The sequence below is a fragment of the Strongylocentrotus purpuratus genome, unplaced genomic scaffold, assembly GCF_000002235.5.
Source record: "Strongylocentrotus purpuratus isolate Spur 01 unplaced genomic scaffold, Spur_5.0 spur5_contig_114, whole genome shotgun sequence".
NCBI lineage: Eukaryota > Metazoa > Echinodermata > Echinoidea > Camarodonta > Strongylocentrotidae > Strongylocentrotus > Strongylocentrotus purpuratus.
Genome location: NW_022144760.1, coordinates 9,673 through 24,030, shown reverse-complemented (window position 1 = coordinate 24,030; position 14,358 = coordinate 9,673). Strand labels below are relative to the sequence as shown.

General features: G+C 41.3%; 2 protein-coding genes across 2 annotated transcripts; both read left to right on the top strand.

Moving 5' to 3' along the window:
- The first annotated feature begins 12,720 nt into the window (after positions 1 to 12,720).
- Positions 12,721 to 13,564, top strand: LOC115929161 (somatostatin receptor type 5-like). The gene is made up of 2 exons (XM_030997852.1): positions 12,721 to 13,188; positions 13,406 to 13,564. Exons 1-2 carry the CDS (start codon positions 12,721 to 12,723, stop codon positions 13,562 to 13,564), a joined length of 627 nt encoding a protein of 208 aa, XP_030853712.1.
- A 22-nt stretch (positions 13,565 to 13,586) lies between these two features.
- On the top strand, positions 13,587 to 13,955 carry LOC115928816 (thyrotropin-releasing hormone receptor-like). Its single transcript, XM_030996998.1, has one exon. The coding sequence runs from the start codon at positions 13,587 to 13,589 to the stop codon at positions 13,953 to 13,955; it is 369 nt and encodes a 122-aa protein (XP_030852858.1).
- Positions 13,956 to 14,358: the final 403 nt, after the last annotated feature.

Below are 14,358 nucleotides of genomic sequence, written 5' to 3'. Positions count from 1 at the left end.
AAAGGTGTGTGTGGTTCTTATGTGTTTGGGTAGGCGTCTTGGTAAATGCACTCCCATCAAGATCTCGTGGGGTTTTGCTCCGTGTCGTTCAACTCTTTGGCTACCTTTCTACCACCGTTTGGTAAGAGTTACTTGGAGCTACCACTATAAGTTTGCTACTTTTTCATGTCTAGAGCATTAAACCGTTTGTGCCCTCTGCTACATCTTCATGTCAAACCTTTTAACCCTAAAAGTGCCGAGGGGCGGAATCCGCCCCCGCCCCTCAACATTTTCCGCGATAGCCTCTAAAAAAAATTTTTTCGCAACCCGAGCTGTTATGACTTTTTAGCCTCGAGCTTTGCGCATCTTTTGATACCACAAACATAAAATCGGACCACGGGTTGCCGCGTAGCGAAAATTTTCCGGCGCGTAGTGGAAAAGGAATTTTCAAATACGTCATGTACACAGAGCAGAATTGCCATTCGTACCTATGAATAATTAATTAGCCATAATTCCAATACCTATTACCTATAGTCATGAAATTTCTTGGGTATGTTTAGGAAGAGTTGCTCTATGCAGTACTGAGTTTCAAAATTTTTCGTCACTCGATGGCCGAGATCTTGGGGGGGGCGGAATCCGCCCCCCCCCCCGGCTGAGAGTTGGTCAAAATAACCCGGCCCTTTTAGAGTTAATTGGTTTCAGATGTCACAGTCAACAGTTCTTCAGACCGATACACTGAATGTAGAACTTTTTTAATTACTTAAAAGGCTGAAAATTTTGACATTCAAAGTGAAAGACTGGTACTTGGTTGAAACTATAAAATATAGCCAATAGTTTGTCATTGCCACTCAGCAGATCCACAGAAATGACAGACTGTGACAGAAGATATCGTATGACTTGGACACCATTACATATGACAACCATGTTTCGCCGAAATTTCGGAGAAGAAACTTGTCAGAACAGTGCAGTTGTATAACGCGATAAAACGTTGTAAATTGTGCTATCACTTGTAATTTCTCTTTAGAGTGATAAGAGGGTCGAGTGATGGGAATAACCACTGCTCACTCACCGATCAAATCTTGTTCAAATTCGATCATTTGTTCTGGACCTCATCAGAGAATGGTCAGAATCAGGAGTAAACGATACGAGTAAAGCGAAACAATCTTCTTATACGGCTCGAAGTCATAGTTTACACATATTCACCATATAAAGTTTTCATAAGATGGAATTTTGCGTCGGGTTGATGTAAATCAACTAGGTTTTGCCATTCACCGACGTAAACACACCGTATACTCAGTGTGTTATAAAGATGCATATAAAGTTTCAAATCTTACTGAAAACTAGTAGGTCTTAACATCTAAAATAAACTGGTTGAATCGTTATCTGACAGATAAAAATCGTCAAGCGTCTGACATTTGCCAGATACAATCCCTGATTCATGGACAGCACGCGCCAAAAAAAAACCATATCAAAACAATCCTCCCACAGGGCGACACATTTATCGCCTCTTTGTTACTAATTCCGCTCAGAATGCTGAAGGGTTATCTCGTACACTTTATAATGGTGCTTTTAATCAGGCTGAAAAACCTGCAAGACTTGAAAATCCATTTGTCCTGCAGCAAGAAGACCTTTCTCTTTGTTTGGGGGAAATGTGATCCTCGTTTATAATGGGTCTGTCCTCGTTTCTCTCCAAGAGATGCCTGGGTCCTGTCTGGGACCTGAGATGCCGTGTGCCGCGAGGACGCACGCATCTGGCCAGACAGTCTGGATCACACATCCCCGTGCACCGATTTCGAAATGCCTCCTCCAAGGTTTATTTGATGAATAGGGGTACAATGATGAAGCCAATGGCACCATACTCTGCTTCGGGATACCTATCGAGTTTCGACGTCAATCTACCGGATAAAAAACCCGGAAACGCTCCCGTCGACCGGGGTTCGGACCTTTCTTAACATACTCCAACGGCAGGGTAACTGGATACCTTTTCCGTCGTCCCAAGACAACATAATTGCTTCAAAACAGCGCTGCCGCAGATGTGTAAAAGGATCTTGTCAACCTTGCATAAAGAAGATCCGAAAATGATATAGCCTCATGATCACCAAATTGATGCGGTTACATTATAACGCGGGGGTGAATCTTTGATATGTGTCTCTTTGGTTTCCGAAGAATGAGTTGTTTTTTTAAAATGGTTTACAAAATGGAATTTATGAGCTCACTTGTTTCATAATTTGTATTATTTCGTAATGACTGCGCACGCGCCGATACTTGATACCTGACGATTGGATCCACGGTACGTATGCGTAAATCTTTGATGAAGAGCACTGTGCACAATAAGAGTTCGGACATCGATTTTCATCGGTATATGGTTACAAAGCCATTCATTTTATGGAGGCGTTTGACTTTCAAATGGAGATATATTATAAGTTCGGTCACTATAGTAGGCGTCTGATGTTCGGTTCGAGGTATCTCATTACTGGCACGTCCCTGTGTGAGTGGTACTATAAATGTGCATTATTCACGGGCTGAGAGCCAAACGTAATTTCTTTTTATGCCAAGCTTTTGGATGAGATCAATTTTACTTTTTGATCTGGCCAAAAAAGAAAAATAGACATCTTATTCGCCTTCTTTATGGGCCCGGTCCATATACAAGCCTGTCCAAAAAATGTTGCACGCAGAAACAGGCTCTGTGTCCTTGGAATATGAAAATGTTTCATGATGCTTATATAATGTTAAACCTGGGATATTTAGCTTTCAAATGCTATTTGTTTTATCAATTTTGCTGTTGCCAAACCAGAGATATGGTCCGTTGAACACAACACTCAAAAATTAGTTTGTGCCACTTTCCGTAGGTTGATACTATAAACAGCAGTATTGCCAGTATTATACACATATATGATTGTGCAAAAAAAAACAATTAGTAATGAATAGGTGAAGAAACACTTTTGTTATTCATTATTAATGTTTTTTTTATATTTGTAACACACTCTCCAAATCATCATATAAAACATATCTTCTGGAATTGCGAACCTCAACTGAAGTCGGATTTGAACAGTTGCCATGTCTTGTCATGTCATTATTAGGCCTAACAATGTAGGAAAGTGGCACAAATGGATTTTTTGAGTGTTTGTGTTCAACGGACCATATCTCTGGTTTGGCAACAGCAAAATTGATAAAACAAAATAGTATTTGAAAGCTGAATATCCTAGTGTTAACATTATTATAAGCATTATGAAATATTATTCAATGTTCCAAGGACACAGAGCCCGTTTCTGCTTGCAGCATTTGTTGTGGGACAGGCTGTAGTGACGCTGAAGATTATCGAGAATGATATAAACGTAGGTGCAATAGACCTGCGGTACGCCCTATACTATAATGATTCGCTGATTGTTGGAGGTGCGAAAACCCTGCGAAAACCTTTTGAGAGAAAACATCGGAAATAGCCATCCGGCTTCCTTATTTCTATGGCAACCAAGTTTGTCATCTCGGTAGATCAGCAATTGATTTAGATCTAATCAATGAAGACAATGGAAATGCTGACATATTTGCAGGAATATTACTGACTGAGCGTTTTACGTAGTTCAGATTTGAATGAGGTTAGAGAAGTAATTGTTCTCAACTGTACATGCAAATTATTCCATATAATTGTGTACCAGTTACAGCAAAAGCTTGAGGCATAACATTTTTCTTTTCGCAAATGGAATCTCTCAGCGCCTTGTCAGTTGATTGTTCGTTTCACGAAGGCGTTGTACGTTTGGTCGATGCTATCACAACCACATATTCAGAGCAGACTCGGCGATACCTTACTCCAAGGGAATGAAATGCATAGGCTTCAGAGTGGCAAAGAAATCGAACGATCTATGAAATTCAATTCCTGTAGCGCAGTTTTGGGCAGAGTCTAGAGCCGCTTATCCAACCTATCTCATTTGATGGATGCAGTTATGAACAGGAATAGTCATGTTGGACTACAATACATTTGCATTCAGCATATTGTGTCAGAACACCATGTTTCAAGAGAACTCTATTTTAAACTCATTCACGGGGCATGATTTCCACATAACTCACGATAATAAGCTATTATTTTACAATGCAAAGCATCTGCCACATTTGATTGGTTAGAACAATACATCGTCAAGTAGCATTTAGAAGGCTTCACGTACACTTTGCTCTTGTTGGGTTCTCTCGGCACCAAGAGTAAATGAACATACGACAATACGATTAAAACTACGTGCCTGTATTTCAGTAAAGAAGTCGAGCTATGCTTTAAAACTGACAAAACATAAATCGCTGTAACTTGTGAAAATATGAATGCTAAATAGGGCTCTGATCTGAATCCATTTATGTTATCGGGCCTGACTCTTCGAGCCATCAATAACCATTCAGGTATACAAATGAACAAGCAGACTGCTCATGCCGTATCTAAATGAGTTCAATACGTGCGAGTCCTTCACAGTGCCAGTATTAAACCTTAAAGCTAATGTGCCCAAGACAAGGATCTAAACTAATGCAGTTTGCATTTGCTGAAGGAAAAGGCCTGTTAAGTCGCCTATCAGATTTATCTCTCACTATGAAAACCTCTTGTTCTTATCTCCTCGCTGAAAGTGCATCAGCATTTGCTCAAGTCTTATCGACCGACTGCCTTACTTGACCGTTTCTGTCTTAAGTGACATTTGACTTCTAGAGAGAAGCATGGCATGTCGTGTAATGGTGATCAGGCAGGGCAGATCAGGAGAGCGAGAAACTACCCAACAGGCCCGTTCGGGTAGCCGGCTAAAAATAATTGCTCGGACTGGCTGGGTAATTCGATGCGCTGGGAGCACTATCTCCGGCAAGTCGGGTAATCGTAGCTGGCCCTGCTTAAAGTAGCATTCATCAGTCAGCCAGCCGAGCTTGTTTGGAGAGAGAGAGAAGAGGAAGTGGGCCGGGAAGACGACAACATACCGTGATTAGATTTGACATGATGGGATGGTATACCGACGACTTGGAGGCTCTCCCTTGAGTACGATATCAATGATCTACTGGGTTTAATGCGGTTGAGAGGGTTCGTTCACTCGGTGGGGGCCTCGTGTGGTCAAGAAGTTCTAGATCACAGTCGTTTCTATCGTTCTTTGCAGCTTCTCGATTCCACTTACAGTTTATGATCTTCGGCGATCTGATTTCACCTCTTCCCGATTTTTTTCTACAATTACAGGATTGATTGCAGTAAAATGAGTAGCTCAGGGACGAAACAACAATACTGGTGTGGGTTTTGTAGTATAGACAAAACTCTGCACCATGCACCACAGGAGAGAAAGCGTAATAAGATCTGTCAAACTAGAGTAAACGATAGAATATAGGGCCTATATAAGGTACATTACACGACAAGGATTTTAAAATAAATCTTGCCCTAGGTAGAGCCTTAGTATAGGTTTGACGCTATGCTGGCTTGAATGTTAAACCTGCGGAAAATATTAGAAATGACACTGTTAGAAATGCATCGAAAGACCATCCTCAATCACGATGCAAAGCAGGGATATATCAAAAATTGAGAGAAATCTAAACATTACGTTGGACAGGGTCGGGTGACTATCAAGACAGATTCACCGAGTCACTGATATAAAAAAGGCGTTGTAAGTCGGTAAAGACAGATTCACCGAGTCACTGATATAAAAGGCGGCAAGTCGGTTAAAGAAAACCGGAACCAAAGAACGTCAGCTTCGATTAAGTCGTCGGTTTGTTTCTTCAATACTGCAATGGCGAGGGTTGTCATCCCTGGACTTCCCTCCCCGTTCAGCCTCGCCTGTTGACGGATGAACCATTTCCACTCGTCTCTTGCAACTCGAGGGTCCGGGCAACCGGTTAGCTTGCTACGTCTTCACGAGGAAAAGAGAACAGAAAAGATGAAGGAGGGATAGACGAGAGAGGGCAAACCATCAGCAACGGAGCGTAAGCATTTCTTGCGGATTCACGAACCGTCGAAGCTTCAAGATGATGTGGATGGGTGCACTTCCTGCGTTTCGGCGTTCAGTTTTCTTCTTTTCTCTCTTCCATTTATGTCTGTTGACACTTTTAAGAAAAAAACAACCTCCACTTATTAGCGGTCATGTTGATCACACAACGCCGAAGTGCGAAGTGCAAGGCATAGCTTCAAAATGACGGTTGATTGATGTCCCTGCATGCGTGCTCCCAATAGCTCAAGCTTCTTTGCTGTAGGACGGAGAATGAGTTAAAACAAACAAAAACTGACAAACGATTGACAAAAAGATTGTAATACGCTGGGAAAAGTGCTGAATCCCCACAAAAGGTCGGTAATGTCTAGCGGAACGTTTGGGTGCTTTTGTAAAAATAATATTCAATATGAATGACCAAGTGAACCAACCGACCAGATGTTGGGAAACTAACTGTTTGTACCAATTCAGGGAAAGATCCCGGACAAAAGATGTCCCATTGTTTGTCTGGGCATATGCATGAGGAAACTATCGGTGGCAATGCAGACATTTAAACTTGCAAGAAAGGTTTTTTCTGTTCATAGTGACAGCATCAATTGGTCTAATATTAAAGTGTTTAGAAAATAATGAAATACCGAAACTTTGCCGGCACCACATCAAATTTACAAGGTGTTTACATAATAGCTGATGATTTTGAAATGATTTAATAATCACATTAAATTCATGATGTGGCATTGTGGAGTCGTCTTTTTTGTTTGTTAACATGGTTTGGTTTCGAAATATTGATATCCTACTGCACAATAGGAGATAGAAGGGACTGGGTGACAGTATGACGTCACAGGTCATGTCTGTATAACCGCGTTTCTCAACAGTTAATAACCTTTTGCGATCAAATTCCCAGTGAACCTTAGGCTATATGCACCCCTGGTGAATAATATATAGTTTACACATTAAGAAATGTTTCGGTCAATTTGTTAAGGCCATTCGTTTAAATTTGCCGATGACGGAGTCCTCCGAACGTCATTGCACCAAATGCAGGACCCTTCTCCGCATGGATTGTTGAAAAGTGTCGGACCCGAGCGGGAAAACAAACAAACTAGAAGTGCTTTGTATTGATTCGTGCAATATCTATCAATTATACGACCTACAAATGCCACCCTGGCCGGTAATATCTCATTAGGAGAGCCGATCCTTACAACAGAACCCGGTCACATTGACTTCAATAACAAAACCCACACACTACATTTCACATTCAAGGAGAATTGCTTAAGGTCTTTAAAAAAAATCCACCTGCTTATTCTAAAGCACCTCACAACTCAAATGATACATCGAACTGTTCAAAGAATTGACAATTATTTCCCGACTTCAAATTAACACACATTAGGCCCAGCACACAAACACAGCGCAAACAGAACCTCTGCTTTTTCCCTTTCATCTCAGAGGAATAGGAAACCTGACATCTGGAAGTTCCTTAGGGGTTTCCACGCTTCCTGGATTTCCTTCATCAAGTTTCAGTTCCTTATAAGAGAATAATCTTCTTGGAGAGGTTGTGCAGCGTGTGCGTGCGTAGACTTACGGCTAAGGATTAGGGGCCAAGCCCTGCACACTCTTCACACATTGGTAACAAGATAAATCACCATTTCGTCCAATAAATGCATGCAAACATAAGGCTAGTTAACATACCCAACGGGGGTGGGATAGGAGGACATCAACACTGCATCAAGTCTGACCATTACCGTCACTATACTACACGTCATTATTGAAACGATGATGAAAGCGGGTCAAACAAATTGTTCCTTCAGAGGCTTATGCAGGATAATGACAATTTCTCTTGCCATAAAGGAAGCAATGTAACCATACTAGCATTCATGCAGTTCGGTGTTGTTTCCACTTTCAATTGGAGTTTACTTGGACATTTCGTAAACATTATATTGAGATCACGTCCATGTCGTCAAGTGTGTTTCTAAGAAGAAGACAAGAAACTTAGCCTGACCATAGGCTCTGATATACCCTAACTTTCCCATTTTGTAGGTTTTCCCGGCTATTTTAAAACGTTTTTAACACGTTTTCCAATTCACCAATTCTAACATCAAATTCGTCCGAGAGGAATTTCACATGCTTTCAGTACAATCAATTTAGTCACTTATCATTCAATTTCAAAGTTTGGTCAACCTATTTAAGTACTGGTCAAGAATATTCGTCAATGCAGATTGAATTGGTATCAGTTATTGCCGAATGACAGCATTCAGAGATCAAATTTGTCTGATGTTAATCGATTTAAAGCTTGTGTTAAGTAATTAGTCTGGTGTGTGCTTGAGCATTTTCCTCGTGTCCTCGAGCACAATTTGGCACATTCGTTCGCATGATGTGATCAGACTAAGTAGATGTACTTAACTCAGACAGCAGTTACCAAAAGACATAGATTACCAAGAACAAACAAACACTAAATTACTTTTACATTTTGAAACGAATAAAACAAGTGTTAAAATGAAATAAGAAAATGTAAACAAAACTATATCGATTACGCTTAGTTCCCCGTGCAACATTTGTGTGTGCCCAAAACTGAGTCTAACGTATTTTTAAGAAGACAAAAATCAAAAGAAACATTATGACAAAAAAAAGAAAACAAAAAAGTGGACCATTATTCTTACCAGCGGCCTGTATGCCTTCTATATCACAGTGAAATATGACGAAAACTGAACAAAATTAGGATTAATTGAGAGACACAAAGACGAATTGTTTAAGTGAATAACGAGGTTCGGCGTAGACGAGACGAAATCGAATACTCCTTGACGAATATATATGTGCTCATGGTTTGAGTTACTGATTAAACTAAAATAGAAAATGTTTGACAAAGGACGAAATAAAATATTGGAAGTGCACAAAATGAATTTTACTGGACGAATTTGAATTGGAAAGGAAAACGCTTTAAGATAGCCGGGCCGAAAACTATTCTGTTATAATACGTGTGTTCTGGCATTTTGTACATAAAAATACATTTGTATTTACATAAAAACCAAATTATAAGTCTTAATTCAACCGTACTTTCGTATAATGCAAACCAATCAATATTCTATGTTCGACCAAAGGGGAATGCTTCAATGCGGTACCGAACCAAAATTTTTATATAACAATGCAATGTTTAACTAATTTCAAATTAATGTTTTTGTTATAAAACAGAAATCCGGCTAATGCTGAAAAATCACAAATTTCATAAAATTGAAAACTTTTCATAGGTAAGATTTGCAAATCCTCTACCGATAATAGTTATTACTACGGAGTTCTGTAGGTGCCATCCAAGTTTGTTTCACTGAACGACTATAGAATGTCGATATTCATGGATAATTTTATCACAGAGTGATGACATCTGGAAAGTGGAATGTAGTTATCCTCAAATAAATTTATCACTGGATGACGACATCCACGGGATAGGCTATCACTTTCCTGAAACAATTTACAACCTCTCGAAGAATTTACATGTGGTTGTCCGATCGTACTCCGAAGGTTTAAATGTCAAGATAGTTGTAGAGGTATTTTCGAAGGTGAAACCAAGCCTACACGTATACTTTAAAATAAAGCCTGTATCATAATGTTTTAACACACACGAACGACATAACTCCTTTCAGAATTTCGTTCAGCACGTGGCAAACTTTCTCAGTTTCCTGTCTACATGTACATCAGATCAAATCATCCCGTCCAGCTTTAATGTTGAAGCGGTCCCTTGGGCTTCCAATTCCCACACGCTGTCCTCATATAAATGTACGATGAGATCAGATCATCAAGTCCAGCTTTAATGTTGATGCCACAGGATTCCGATTCATGAAAGGTGTCCTCATTTAATGTATATGAAATTAGGTTCTCCAGTGCAGCTTGTTGATGCCGTCGTTACAAGGGCTTCTAATTCGTAAACTCAGTCTTCCATATATATAAATGTACGATATGAAATCGGGTTTCTCCAGTGCAGCTTTAATGTTGATGCGGTCCACAAGGGCTTCCAATTCATAAATGCAGTCGTCATGTAAAGCAAATGTACGACATGAAATCAGGTTTGCCTAGTCCAGCTTTAATGTTGATGCAGTGCCTTGCAAGGGATGTAAATGCGCGCTCACCAGAGAGCAGCGACCTTCCCGCGTTATTGAGAGCGTTTCCCCGGATCAGTTAGCCTCCTCAAGTGCCGGACATGACACCCACTGGCTAAACAACCAAGGACGGCCCTACCTTCTCCATTCGGTCGGGTGATCATTTAGGATTCCGCGAAGAGAAAAAAATATACACAAAATCTAACTCATTGCTCATGTCATGCACTAAACATTATACAGTGTGGAATGTGCAAGGAGCTTGGTATAGACCTACTTGCAACATATCTGATCAGATACAATAATGTCCTGAATATTAGGTATCGGAAGTAAAGATTCCGTTCGCCCATGATGCCCAGCTAGACAACAGAAAAAGGAGGGAATCAATAATGTGGCTCCGTATTAAGTAGACGATATCGGTAAGTTATGAGCCTGTACGCGTTCCATTTGTATTTGCCTAATCAATGCGAGGCATTTATCACAAATATCATCAGGAATTCAGGATAATGGTGCTGATGCCAGCAAACTTTAAGGGCAAGAATGATTTTGGAAACTAGAATGATTGTACGACGATAAGACAAACACCATCCAAAGGTCTGAATTGATCGTACGTCTGCGTAGGCTCACAATCTCTTTTGGATTCTGAATCACTATCAAATATCAAAGTGAAAATTCAGATGCAAAACGATTTTCATAAGCTGCAGTAACCGTAAAAAATGAATAAGCAGTGGTAAAAGAGGTAAAATTAAATATGTTGTAAAAGAGCAAAGTATTACACAGTTTTTTTTCTTTTGGTATACAGCCGTTATAGGCAGTATTAATGAAGTAGAAATCCCAATAACCCGGATTGACGAAATATAAGTAATATTGGTTACATGCAGTTTACATGCAAGAAGATGGAATCTTTATACCATTTGTTGTAATGTGTCTTTTTTAGCTGTTGGTATTGATTTACACAATAAAAAAAAATGACATTCAGACAAAATAAGATGTAGGTGGTTTTTTCCGTTTTGGTGCCAACGTCGCGCCATATCCTACGGCAGTCACACCATTTCGATAGATTTCACACCATGAGTACTGTGCAGTTACTGTTTAATTCATACGTGTAGGCTGATATAGACATATGTTACTTGCCGGCAACTGGGAAGTAACAATTTATCAAATGCTCGCATTATGACAACATTCAAATTACAATGCTGCTCAACGTATACCATTCTGATACTAGATACACGCTTCCCACTAGTAGGCCCGGGGGTAATGTGGAAGATTGATGTAGCGAGTCAACGATTTACGGGAACACGTGAAATTCTTTCGTAGAATTTCAATATAAACAACACGTTTCAAAATTGTTCCCCATCGTTTCAAATTACGTGGCAGTTCACTTTCTGTTTGTTTATGAATTGAATTTGAAATGAAAGTGAGCAGCAGTTTAATTGTGTTTTATTGCATGTAGCTGTATTAATAATTGTTTATAACAATAAAATTCAGTTACGTTCATCTTAGACAATTAAGTGAAATATCCGAAAGAGCCAGGGCCTTGAGAAGTCTAAGCTTCCCTTATTTTTCTATCCATAACTTATTCTGTTTTTGTTAATATTCGAAATGACCAATTCTGCAGAGTTGAATGTGATGCGAAAAAATCATTCAAAATATGCAATTCCCAGGCCATACATGTAGATTCCTCTAAACTGAGAGTGCTGAAGAACTGGATATAAGTGGGAATTGATACCCTTATAAAAAAAACTAAGAAATACAAGTGTATAGTCCGATCATTCCTTCAAATTGTGCGCAGTATGCCTCTATCTATACCAGCCAATTACAGTGTCGCGTAGTCACATCTGACCGTTAAGCACGCCCGGTTGATCCAGCACACACCATGCAACACACCGTGTATAACAAGCCAGTACTTGGAAATCGTGTATATCAACAGCCCGCAGCCTGATTCACTACGAGAGATATGATGTATCTTTCTTAAGACAAGCCTGATCTCTTAGTGTTCAAGATTTGACTCGGTATGCTTCACACTTAATGCCCACCTCTCCAACAATATCACCCTCTCATCTATCGATGGTACACTCCGCGAGTGAACATCACGCCTTGATCGACTACGACTTTCATAATTAAAAGGACGTTCCCGCGCCATGCAGTCCCATCGAGGCCACATTTTCGACGCAAATTGCATTATTCAGCCAGTTGCGCTGGATGCATCTATCCTCGACGAGTTTTGGGGTGAGTTCGGTGGGCGGGATTAACGGCACAGGACAGTGGCTGACGATGAGCACCTGACAAAAAAGTCTGACGTTACGACGCGAGTCGCTGGTTGGCCAGTTTAGATTACAATACACTCTCTACGTGTTTTGGTCACATTGTGTTGATTGATGCACTGTCGTGATGCTGCACACATCGCGGGCTCGACTCGTGTTTGCTATAATGCAGCAACGCAACCGGCCACGAGTTTTAACAGTTGGGTAAACAGCCTCGTCCCGAAACACTTCGGAGCAAATGTTGTCTCGTTTGCATCATTCGCCTCACAGACCGCGTTGACATCAACGCGATATTCTGCTTCTCTCGAGTTCTTGGGCCGAAATCTAGTTGCCGCGTGACACATTATCAAGCCGGCAACGGAGCTCAACAAGGCAAACAGAAATCGTGCATTAGCGTGGAGTGATCGGACCGACGATGCTGATCTAAACTTCTCGCTGCTTCACTTCGGCTTGTTGTTTGTCGGTAATACAATCGAGATGACTTCGGAAGGCTCCGGCCCAATGCGGTCCAAAGAGTACCTGCAGAATGGAACCCTGTATTGGGATACCCTCAACTATTCCGATTGGGTGGCTTTCCCAGATGGTCTCCCTGATACGACTGATTGGTTGAATCTTGATGAAGTGTTATATCACCCATCTGAACTAATCCTAATCACTCGTATAATGCCCATTATCTTAGCTATCGGACTCGCGGGTAACATGGCGTTTCTCTTCGTGGTGTTTCGAGTTCGCTGGATGCGGACTGTCGTGAATTTTTACTTGATCAATCTGGCCGTGGCAGACATCGTGTTCCTGTGCGTGGCCATCGGGGAGAAACTCGGTATGCACATCAGCCGACCCGATGTCTACGACGAGGGATCGAAAGGCATTTCCGGCTGTATGCTGATCTCCTTCACGAAAGGCTGGTGCTACTTCACGTCCATCACGCTAGTCACGCTGGTGTCTGTGGGGCGCTTCTACGCGTCTGCAGACCGCATGATTATAAACTGAATAGTAAGCAGCGAGCACTGAAGCTCATCTCTGGTGCGTGGTTAGCGTGCTGCGTGATCGCAACGCTACTGATACCGGCCAAGTCCGCGCTATCCAAGAAAACGTACTACAAGGCTGACATATGGGCACCCAATGCGAATCTCTCCGATATTCTCCACAATCCACATTCCAGAAAGACCTGCGTACCGGTAGCTCATGCAAGCTGGGTAGCCTTCGTTACCGACGGCTTCAAGCTCTACCATTCCTGGTGGCCCTCTCCGGTAACGTCATCATCTACGTCTGTATATTCCGCGCCATCAACGACCGAGTCTCAAAGACCATGCCGCCATAATTCCAGGGAGCGTAAGACCGAGATGAGAGACCGAGTCAGTCGAATGCTGATCGCTAACGGAACAATGTTCTTCCTATGCCTGGCCCCATTCGAACTGACATCACTCTGGGCTATGGTTACCAATGATACTTTCCTCGAAACTGGAAGGCCCTGGACTCAATTCTGCCGCGTTATGATGTACTTGAATTCAGCCGTCAATCCCATTATTTACAACATCACCAACCCCAGGTACCGCCAGGCCTTCATGCGGGCTTTCAGCAAGAAGCAGGACGACGACACGAGTCCAAGACCCCGTCTACCGTCCAGCTCAGCCACCTGCGAGGGGAGAGCCAAGAACCCAAGTTCAAGAAGGAAGTTTCTCACTCCCAGTCCAAATTCACACTCACACTGAACAAGGAACGGCTGCTAGATTGGCCAAGCTACACTAATCAAACACATCCAATCCCTATGCCATGCAAACCATTCTGTCGGAAAGAAGGTATATGTTACTGATCTTATTTTTGAATTTCAACTAGCTAAGTAACGTGGCCGAAGAGCAAACCCAACCAATCACCTGATCACCTCCACAAACTTATTAATTAGACGTACTAACAGTCAAACACTTTGGCTTTGCCAGATTCTACCTGTGTCTCTATGACTACAAATACCTGTCGAACTTTAAAAGGTTCGTTTTCAGTGAAGTAGAAAAGGTAATACCCAATTTTTCCATTCATCTCTGGAACTTAACATACACAAACACAACAAAACCATTATATTATGACCTGCCATACGGGACTGCATTATAACTTGACATA

Excerpts from the sequence above, each read along its gene's own strand:
- LOC115928816 (XM_030996998.1), top strand. The coding sequence starts at position 13,587 with ATGAGAGACCGAGTCAGTCGAATGCTGATCGCTAACGGAACAATGTTC.
- LOC115929161 (XM_030997852.1), top strand. The coding sequence starts at position 12,721 with ATGACTTCGGAAGGCTCCGGCCCAATGCGGTCCAAAGAGTACCTGCAG. Across the intron at positions 13,189-13,405 it reads CGCTAGTCACGCTGGTGTCT|AAAGACCTGCGTACCGGTAG; the intron begins GTGGGGCGCTTC and ends TCCACATTCCAG.